General features: G+C 43.3%; 1 protein-coding gene across 1 annotated transcript; it reads left to right on the top strand.

The window, feature by feature from the left end:
• Window positions 1–392: 392 nt before the first annotated feature.
• LOC100282549 (uncharacterized) lies at window positions 393–1,870 on the top strand. The gene is made up of 2 exons (NM_001155457.3): window positions 393–518; window positions 1,358–1,870. Exons 1-2 carry the CDS (start codon window positions 422–424, stop codon window positions 1,693–1,695), a joined length of 435 nt encoding a protein of 144 aa, NP_001148929.2. The 5' UTR covers window positions 393–421; the 3' UTR covers window positions 1,696–1,870.
• The last annotated feature ends 9,003 nt before the right edge of the window (window positions 1,871–10,873 follow it).

Below are 10,873 nucleotides of genomic sequence, written 5' to 3'. Positions count from 1 at the left end.
TATATTTATCTATATTTTCTGTTGTTTTTTTGCTGTTTTTTAACTTTGGCGGGCTTGGTGCTGGCACGACCTTTTTTTTTGAACGTGCCAAACGGCCCGGCCCGGCACGAAAAGTGGCCCGGAGGGCCATGCCTGGGCCAACGTCCAAACACGTGGGCTCTCCAGACATGGCCCGTTGAACACGTAGACCCGTGCCGGCCCGTTTGCTGATGAGTCGTGCTTGCCCGGGCCTGTGCCGAGTCGTGCCGGGTTGGCCTGTTGGCCATTTATACTCACGAGTGCATGACTGAAATCTGAACGTTGTGAGACACGAGTGCATGACTGAGATCTGACCGTTGAGTGCCGATCGGACGGGAAACATTTTCTGCCCTCGAAGGCTTATCCGATTATTATCCCTCGAAGGCCAAGGTCAAACGCACCCATGGCGCTCCTCCTCTCCCCGCCGATCGTATCCTTCGTCTCCCCGTCTGCTCCTCGCTCCCGACCTATCTCCGCTGTCGCCAACGTCTCATTCTCTGGTGAGCTCAGCTGACGCGCGTCCTCTATCCCCGTCGTCTTGTTCGACTCCAACTCCCCTCTGCATGCTGTCCTGGCTGGTTGGGGTCAGTTCCTGGGATGGATGCCATGCAGCCCTACCAGCTGCAATCCCCGCAGCGAACCGCTGGTTCAAGGTTTATGAGCGGTTTGATTGTGCGCTGGTCGCGCCCCGGGCGTTTCTGCGCGTCTGTGATCCTGCTGGCTCGGTCGGGGATTTCTTCGAGTTCGAACAATAATCGTGTAGCAATTTCTTCGTCAGTGAGCATCGCTCCCAATATGCTACAGCACCAAATTTTGCTCCTTGCCTGCTTTATTTACTTCCAATTACTGTAAGATTTAATAAGCATCACAATGTGTTAAGTTGCACTTCGCTTGCTAGTTCCTGTAGTTGAGTATATGCCCACATTATTTTACTGTCAATCCGGTGATACAGGAAGCACACTGAATTTCCTGCGAAATTTATTGTATTGAAATTGCTTGGCTGCAGCGCCTTGATCATACTCATATAGAATTTATTGGTTAATAATGCCACAGAAACCTTATTTTCTCTATTGTGTTGCAACCTTCAGTCATGAACCCATGTCTCCGTTAGGCCCACATGTGAATTCAGGATCGAAATATGTGAAATTTGTGGGCACAAGATCCTATTAGGGCCTGTTCGTTTCGATCCATATGGATTGGTTGAACGGTATTAGGTGAGTTTGAATTTATAGCAAGTTAAAATTCTTTATAATCTTTTTTAATCTCATCCAATTCATATCAAAACAAGGAATAACCGGGCCTTAAGTGGTTTGCCTTTTCGTTATCACTGTTGTTGCAGCCTCAAGGCTGCAATGCAAGAACCTGTCATCCCTACAGAGCCCTCTGAACGTGACTGCTACTTGCGCTTCTTTCGCCGAGAAGAGGTCGGCTCCTGTCCATGCCACGGCTGAGGGGTCTGAGGCTGGTGCGGCGGAGCAGCCAGAAGAACCGAAACCTGCGACCAAGATCGAGGAAATGCCGCTCGAGTCGAAGCAGAAGATGATCATGGAGCAGAGGGCGCGGATGAAGCTTGCCAAGAAACTGAGACAGCGGCGCAAGCGGCTCGTCCGCAAGAGGAAGCTTAGGAAGAAGGGCAGGTGGCCACCGTCCAAGATGAAGAAGCTCAAGAATGTATGAACGGCACCGCCACCCTGCCTTGGCTTTGTGTCGTGTGGTGCCCCGTTTACCAATTTCGCTGTTCAGAACCTGAGACACGATGCCTACGAAATATAATTCTGTTTCCATGTAATCGAATCTTCTTACAGTCTAGTGTACTCAAATGTGTCTGAAATTTCTCTCCAGATGTGCTTTAGCTATGGCTCAGGACTAAGCTCTATTATATTTGTCTGTGCTTCATAACTACACGTTCTTTCATGAACAAATCTGGGGTAGCTAATACATGTTCATGACACATCTGGAGCATCTTTTATAGCTAATAACTGTCAGTACATGTACATCGGAAGGCCAACTAGATCATCCTGGAAGCCTTGAACATTGCCAGACCTCAGATCCGCAGTTGGTTCTTACTCTACGGGCTCGTAATTTTAGGATAAAGAAGCCACTCCTGTAATACCCAAAAATCCTATTGTGGTGACCAGATTTTTTTTTTAGATTTACAATTATAACTGACTTTCAAACTAAGTGACGAATTAAGACTATTTCCCTAAAAGTCGAATAAAGAATGAATATACAAATTTGGCTACATAACTAAACTATATATATTTAAATAAAGGGCAGTGAATTGTTTTACCTAAATTATTCCCATTGGGTTATATGATTATATTAATTCCTTTCTTATTGAACTTTATACATGTAGATAATTATTTGAGCAAGTAAATAAGAAATAAATAAATATAAAATAATTTCATTCATGTTGGATATTTGTTTCATTGTTGCATCTAAATTGGATATGGAAATTCAAAACCTAGACTTGAATTGAATCCTGGAAGTGGAAAACTAAAATAAAAAAAGAAAGACACCACCTGGGCCGATTCCACTTCCCTGGGGCCCAAGTCTCCTAATCCCTCCTCGGCCAGCTGCTCCCGGCCCGTTCCTTCTACCAGAAACGCGTTGTATGTCGCTGTCGCGTGGGCCCACCTTGGAAGCATGCCCGCCACTGGTTGCTCTGCCTCTGACAGATGGGGAATGCTTGTTAGCGCTTTCTTCCTCCCAGAGATCTTTTCGGGAACGTGAACAAACTCGCAACAAACGCGAGATACTAGCTGGGGTCGCGGACTCGGACATCTACGGGGGTTTAAATAAGGATGCCCTCAACTCTTCCGCATCAAGAACCAAGGCCCCGGGCACCACCCTAGCCTAAGAATCCAGGCTGCATGTGTGTTGCGAGTGACCGTCGCAGAACGCGTGGCTGCCGTGGGTTCCTCTCGGCGAGTAGCTATTGCGGGTCGCCTGGGCACGCTGGGCGTGAGCGCAGTCTCACCATTGGAGATCGAAGTCATTGGTGCTGGGGAATTTGACCTGGGGGTGTTCGTGACGAGTTCCGTCGCGGGAGCCGTGCACAGGGATATTTTCGCCGAGAATCGAGGTAATTTCACCTCCTAATCAGTTCGCCATAATCTCGTAGGGGCTGTGCGCTAGTCGATTCGGACTTTGGGCACTGGGTTGCCGTTAGGCGTCATCGCCGGTGATCGGCTGTCGTGGGGGGAGTCTGCGCGTCGCCGTCTGCGTGCCGGAGATAGAAGACGTCCGAGGACCGTCGATGTCCTGAGGGACGGATAGGATTAGCATATGCGTTTCCTCGCGTTGACAGTGCGGTGGCCGTCGATCTGAGAATGGACGACAGGGAGTGGCACACTGTGTATCGATTCAATCAGATCAATTGAGACCGTGGATTTTAATCGGACGGCCCACAATCGAGTTAGGGTAGATGGATCCTTATCCGTCGATCTCAGATTGGACATCTCACGCTGCATACCGGTTCGAGTTAATAGAGATCTAATCTGGGCGCCTCGTTTCAGATCGGACGGTTGTGATAACCCTATACCCTTTCGGCCTCGTCAATTTTGCTAAAGATCCCTTCGACTTCTTATTAATCAACCCACCATCCCCACCAGTGCAAAAATAATGTAACTTAGGTCCTGGAATTCGCAGAACAGACCCTAGGCTTTGTAAAATTTGTAGCCGCAACCTTGTGAGCTTCGGAATTTATAAAATAAATTCAGATTTCGATTTTTAGTTTATAAATAATTCTAGAAACTAGTTTAATTCATATTTAACTCATTTTAACTCCAAATTGACCCATTCCAGTTGCATTAAATTCATAATAATGTTGTTTATCACCTTGTAACCTTGGTTGGTTATGAAGCATATATTTAAATTATGCACTTAGCTTATTCTATATTAAACACGTAAAACTTCGGAAAATTGTAACTCCGATTTTAGTGGTTCTTGATCCCACGATCTCGTAGCTTCGCGTAGATCATTATTATTCAGTTTGTTCTTATGTTTGGTGTGATGTTAATTTTGCCTATACATGTTTGTCTGTATTGCTACGTTTAGAAGTGAGGTCACGAGTCACCGAAGAGCAAGTTGGTACCTGGAATCTCAAGTCCCAGGCAAGTTGTGCCCTTGACCACTTTTTACCCAATAATGTTCTTTAATATCATTTATTCATGCATAGGTTAATTTTGATGGGACCCAATAGGTTACCCTAGATTGTTTATCTCATTACCTTGTTTACCCCTGAATCACTTGGGTAGTTTGCTATTGCTTTACATGGATTTGGGATAATTATTTATCATATCTATGTTCCAGTTATTTTGTTATTCTATTTATGTTCATGTCAAGATCATTAATGTTAATTGGAACATAGAGCTTAACTTGAGAAACACGTGCCACCACAAGGGTTTATGAACGCCCTTGGCTGATTAATTAGGAAAGCTAGTGGAGGACTACCTTACCCGAAAGGGGCAAGGGCAGTAGGGGAGTGGTCAGTGTAGGGAGGTCCTTGGTTGATTTTGCTGTGATGGCGGTCAGGCAAGAACCCTGCATTGGAGCTTCCTATAAACTGTAGCGGTTTTTCTGAAGCTAGTGGAACTTTGTAAAGGCCTCGTAGTGTTACCCTGCCTCGCCTCCTCGGTAGAGGTGTATGGGAAGTCGCGATTCCTTGGCAGATGGGTAACATGACTTGTGGGTAAAGGGTACCACCTCTGCAGAGTGTAAAACTGGTATACTAGCCGAGCTCACGGTCATGAGCAGCTCAGGACTCTCTGATGATTAACTTATGGAACTAAATTCAATTTGTCATATGCATTGCATCGCAGGTCATGTTGTTACTTTTGTTCTACTACTTAATTGGGTTGGTATTTACTTATACTTAGTAACTACTAATAAAATTTTGACCAACTTTAAAAGCAATGCTCAGCTCTAACCATCTTCTTTGGTAAGCCTTACACTTCACGTGAGCTCCCACCTTTGGCGAGTTCATACACATTATTCCCCACAACTTGTTGAGCGATGAATGTATGTGAGCTCACTCTTGCTGTCTCACACCCCCCCCACAGGTCAAGAACAGGTACCACAGGATGAGGCGCATGGAGGATGCTGTGACGAGTTCGTGAGAGGTCTAGGTCGTCGTCTCCCAATCAACTTTGGGTTGCTGGATCGTTTCCTCATATGATGTAATTATTTAATTATTTTGTATAGAACTCCTGTTATATAGTAAAGATGTGACATTCGATCCTGTGCCACTGTGCATCATATGTGTGAGACTTGGTCCAGCACACCTGGTGTTTATGTTCGCGCCCGGGCTTTGGACCCCTAAAACCGGGGTGTGACAGAAGTGGTATCAGAGGAATGTTGACTGTAGGACGAAACCTAGATAGAACTGGACAACCATTGTCTACTTACCTTCGCTACTCTGATTCTTTTCTAAACTTCCCTTAATCTTTTCTCATCTAATTCCGCTTACTCTGATTATTCTTATCTTTTTTTTCCAAAGACAAATGTGGATTTCACACTTTGAAATCCAGTACCTAAAGTGACATTTAGGAATAGGAGACCTATTCTTAGGAACAAAAACAAAACTATTTTTTTTATCTATATGCTTGAATGCTTGTTGTTATGATACTTGTCTGATTTGGATCTTTGATTGAGTGGGATGAGTTGTTGAGTAATCTGCATATAGAAAAAAATGCTTATAAAAATAACTAGATAAACTAGGTTATCCCTCAATAAAGTATCTAGCCTAACAATATCTATCTCATCTTAAAAGATTCTATCCTACACTCATAGATCCATCTTACCTCAAAAGATTCTACCTTATCCCTATAGATTTATCTTGCCATAGTTAATATATTTATCCCACTTTAGAATAACAACCATGATCTAATTAATGAAATCTTATCAAGTCTATCTAGTCATATCCAATCTAATCTAGATTTTATCTAATCTATTATGATCTAATCTAGGGTAAGTTACTTAATGCTGGTACAAAAGATAAAGCCATATCCCTCATACACTTAAAACTAAACTGGTGCCTTAAACCAATTCAGCCACATGCATGAGATCTGACCCAACCAATAAAGTCATGAAGAATTGTATAATCATTCCCCACCTAGCGTCAAACCAACTTCTAACCTACATCATGTAGTTTATCTCACCTATATCTATCTTAACCATATTCCCCCAACTTCGATGATATACACTGACCCCGACTCAATGAGACAAAGACCGGAAAAGGACAATATCAACCTCGTCAAGGAAGGAGAGAAGTCAAACTCAATATTCAGATGCATTACCACTCAACACGGAATTCTTTTCTACCATAAACTTTCTTACCCCTAGCTATTCTTGCCCTAACCTATCCATCTCTTATATCCTACATAATAATTAGCTGGATACCCATGTTCTCCTAATCACTCACTAATAAAAAAAGAGACTTTTGATTTTTGAACTAACTAGAAACTGAAATATAGACTACAAACTAAATTTGTTGTATCCTCTTCCTTACAAATCTCGAGGACGAGATTATTTTTAAGGGGGGTAGAATTTGTAATACCCAAAAATCCTATTGTGGTGACCAGATTTTTTTTTAGATTTACAATTATAACTGACTTTCAAACTAAGTGACGAATTAAGACTATTTCCCTAAAAGTCAAATAAAGAATGAATATACAAATTTGGCTACATAACTAAACTATATATATTTAAATAAAGGGCAGTGAATTGTTTTACCTAAATTATTCCCATTGGGTTATATGATTATATTAATTCCTTTCTTATTGAACTTTATACATGTAGATAATTATTTGAGCAAGTAAATAAGAAATAAATAAATATAAAATAATTTCATTCATGTTGGATATTTGTTTCATTGTTGCATCTAAATTGGATATGAAAATTCAAAACCTAGACTTAAATTGAATCCTGGAAGTGGAAAACTAAAATAAAAAAAGAAAGACACCACCTGGGCCGATTCCACTTCCCTGGGGCCCAAGTCTCCTAATCCCTCCTCGGCCAGCTGCTCCCAGCCCGTTCCTTCTACCAGAAACGCGTTGTATGTCGCTGTCGCGTGGGCCCACCATGGAAGCATGCTCGCCACTGGTTGCTCTACCTCTGACAGATGGGGAATGCTTGTAAGCGCTTTCTTCCTCCCAGAGATCTTTTCAGGAACGTGAACAAACCCGCAACAAACGCGAGATACTAGATGGGGTCGCGGACTCGGACATCTCTGGGGGTTTAAATAAGGATGCCCTCGACTCTTCCGCATCAAGAACCAAGGCCCCGGGCACCACCCTAGCCTAAGAATCCAGGCTGCATGTGTGTTGCGAGTGACCGTCGCAGAACGCGTGGCTGCCGTGGGTTCCTCTCGGCGAGTAGCTATTGCGGGTCGCCTGGGCACGCTGGGCGTGAGCGCGGTCTCACCATTGGAGATCGAAGTCATTGGTGCTGGGGAATTTGACCTGGGGGTGTTCGTGACGAGTTCCGCCGCGGGAGCCGTGCACAGGGATATTTCCGCCGAGAATCGAGGTAATTTCACCTCCTAATCAGTTCGCCATAATCTCGTAGGGGCTGTGCGCTAGTCGATTCGGACTTTGGGCACTGGGTTGCCGTTAGGCGTCATCGCCGGTGATCGGCTGTCGTGGGGGGAGTCTGCGCGTCGCCGTCTGCGTGCCGGAGATAGAAGACGTCCGAGGACCGTCGATGTCCTGAGGGACGGATAGGATTAGCATATGCGTTTCCTCGCGTTGACAGTGCGGTGGCCGTCGATCTGAGAATGGACGACAGGGAGTGGCACACTGTGTACCGATTCAATGAGATCAATTGAGACCGTGGATTTTAATCGGACGGCCCACAATCGAGTTAGGGTAGATGGATCCTTATCCGTCGATCTCAGATCGGACATCTCACGCTGCGTACCGGTTCGAGTTAATAGAGATCTAATCTGGGCGCCTCGTTTCAGATTGGACGGTTGTGATAACCCTATACCCTTTCGGCCTCGTCAATTTTGCTAAAGAGCCCTTCGACTTCTTATTAATCAACCCGCCATCCCCACCAGTGCAAAAATAATGTAACTTAGGTCCTGGAATTCGCAGAACAGACCCTAGGCTTTGTAAAATTTGTAGCCACAACCTTGTGACCTTCGGAATTTATAAAATAAATTCAGATTTCGATTTTTAGTTTATAAATAATTCTAGAAACTAGTTTAATTCATATTTAACTCATTTTAACTCCAAATTGACCCATTCCAGTTGCATTAAATTCATAATAATGTTGTTTATCACCTTGTAACCTTGGTTGGTTATGAAGCATATATTTAAATTATGCACTTAGCTTATTCTATATTAAACACGTAAAACTTCGGAAAATCGTAACTCCGATTTTAGTGGTTCTTGATCCCACGATCTCGTAGCTTCGCGTAGATCATTATTATTCAGTTTGTTCTTATGTTTGGTGTGATGTTAATTTTTCCTATACATGTTTGTCTGTATTGCTACGTTTAGAAGTGAGGTCACGAGTCACCGAAGAGCAAGTTGGTACCTGGAATCTCAAGTCCCAGGCAAGTTGTGCCCTTGACTACTTTTTACCCAATAATGTTCTTTAATATCATTTAATCATGCATAGGTTAATTTTGATGGGACCCAATAGGTTACCCTAGATTGTTTATCTCATTAACTTGTTTACCCCTGAATCACTTGGGTAGTTTGCTATTGCTTTACATGGATTTGGGATAATTATTTATCATATCTATGTTCCAGTTATTTTGTTATTCTATTTATGTTCATGTCAAGATCATTAATGTTAATTGGAACATAGAGCTTAACTTGAGAAACACGTGTCACCACAAGGGTTTATGGACGCCCTTGGCTGATTAATTAGGAAAGCTAGTGGAGGACTACCTTACCCGAAAGGGGCAAGGGCAATAGGGGAGTGGTCAGTGTAGGGAGGTCCTTGGTTGATTTTGTTGCGATGGCGGTCAGGCAAGAACTCTGCATTAGAGCTTCCTATAAACTGTAGCGGGTTTTCTGAAGCTAGTGGAACTTAGTAAAGGCCTCGTAGTATTACCCTGCCTCGCCTCCTCGGTAGAGGTGTATGGGAAGTCGCGATCCCTTGGCAGATGGGTAACATGACTTGTGGGTAAAGGGTACCACCTCTGCAGAGTGTAAAACTGGTATACTAGCCGAGCTCACGGTCATGAGCAGCTCAGGACTCTCTGATGATTAACTTATGGAACTAAATTCAATTTGTCATATGCATTTTGTTACTTTTGTTCTACTACTTAATTGGATTGATATTTACTTATACTTAGTAACTGCTAATAAAATTTTGACCAACTTTAAAAGCAATGCTCAGCTCTAACCATCTTCTTTGGTAAGCCTTACACTTCACGTGAGCTCCCACCTTTGGCGAGTTCATACACATTATTCCCCACAACTTGTTGAGCGATGAACGTATGTGAGCTCACTCTTGCTGTCTCACACCCCCCCACAGGTCAAGAACAGGTACCACAGGATGAGGCGTATGGAGGATGCTGTGACGAGTTCGTGAGAGGTCTAGACCGTTGTCTCCCAGTCAACTTTGGGTTGCTGGATCGTTTCCTCATATGATGTAATTATTTAATTATTTTGTATAGAACTCTTGTTATATAGTAAAGATGTGACATTCGATCCTGTGTCACTGTGCATCATATGTGTGAGACTTGGTCCAGCACACCTGGTGTTTATGTTCGTGCCCGGGCTTTGGACCCCTAAAACACGGGTGTGACAACTCCTCATCAGCAAGTTTTCCTAGCTTCCTGCATATGTCATACGGTTTGTGTTCTTCAACTGATACGAAGGTGCATACATCAGCCTTGAAAAGCAAAAGCATAAAAATGAAAGAAAGGTGCAGTAGCCGACCATTTTCCAATCGCAAGAATGGTGGAGTTCCATTGCTGTGCAAAGCTGATCAAGGGCATCTTCGTTTGCTTACTCAGTTGGCTACAGTACATGTAAATGGTATGTGACCAATGCCCTCAGCCCCCCCCCCCCCTTCTCTTTAATGGTGCTTGATACTCAAGAAAAGAACAACAATCATCTGCTCCAAATGGTTCAATACTTTACATACCCCCCCCCCCCCCAATGGAATTTTATAAATAGTCTATCTAAAACTGATGTTATCTCAGTTAGAGAAGCACAGCATGTAAACTATCAGCTTCCCCTAATCCCATGGCATATAGGCTACACGGAAACAGTTTACCTGATTAACTCAAATTAAACTTACAAGACAAGAGGCTGTTGGTCTTATTTTTCTGGATGAAGGAGAATAATCAGATACTCAGTGCAGCAAAGCGAAAAGATGAACAACAACAGATTGCGCCACAAGTCTGTTATAATATAATATAAGTGAATTGTCCACATTCTACTATCATCTTAATCTTTTAGGTTGTACTATTTGGTGTATACCACTTAATATGGTATTAAAGACAGAGGTCTCGAGTTCGAATCATGTCTATCACAATTAAATAAAATAATTGTTGATCGCTCCTATATTCCACGTCAGAGACCAAAAGAAGCTCGACGAGGAGGGAAAGTGTTAGAATATAATATACGAGCTGATTTGGTGGACAGAGATCACGAGAAGATTAATGAGGAATTCCTCCACCATGGATCCCTTCGTAATCCATATCTACCAAATCAGCCCTAAGTGAATTGTCTACCTCCTGTTATTAGCTTAAGCTTTTAAATTTGACTGATTGGTGCATGCAACTTAATACAGTCGACTAAGCAGGGCTGCCTGTCAATGTCTGATCGCGGTGACCGAAAACGATGTGTTTGGGACGCAAGGTTCTTGTGACTGAGAAAAGCCATCGAGA

Source organism: Zea mays, chromosome 3 (genome assembly GCF_902167145.1).
Source record: "Zea mays cultivar B73 chromosome 3, Zm-B73-REFERENCE-NAM-5.0, whole genome shotgun sequence".
Lineage (NCBI taxonomy): Eukaryota > Viridiplantae > Streptophyta > Magnoliopsida > Poales > Poaceae > Zea > Zea mays.
Note: the sequence above shows the minus strand (reverse complement) of the source record. Positions and strands in the feature narration are given on the sequence as shown.

What these genes read in the sequence shown, in the direction of transcription:
- LOC100282549 (NM_001155457.3), top strand. Translation starts at nt 422, where the DNA reads ATGGCGCTCCTCCTCTCCCCGCCGATCGTATCCTTCGTCTCCCCGTCT. An exon ending in CGCCAACGTCTCATTCTCTG is followed by an intron (nt 519 to 1,357) that starts GTGAGCTCAGCT and finishes CTGTTGTTGCAG; the next exon opens with CCTCAAGGCTGCAATGCAAG.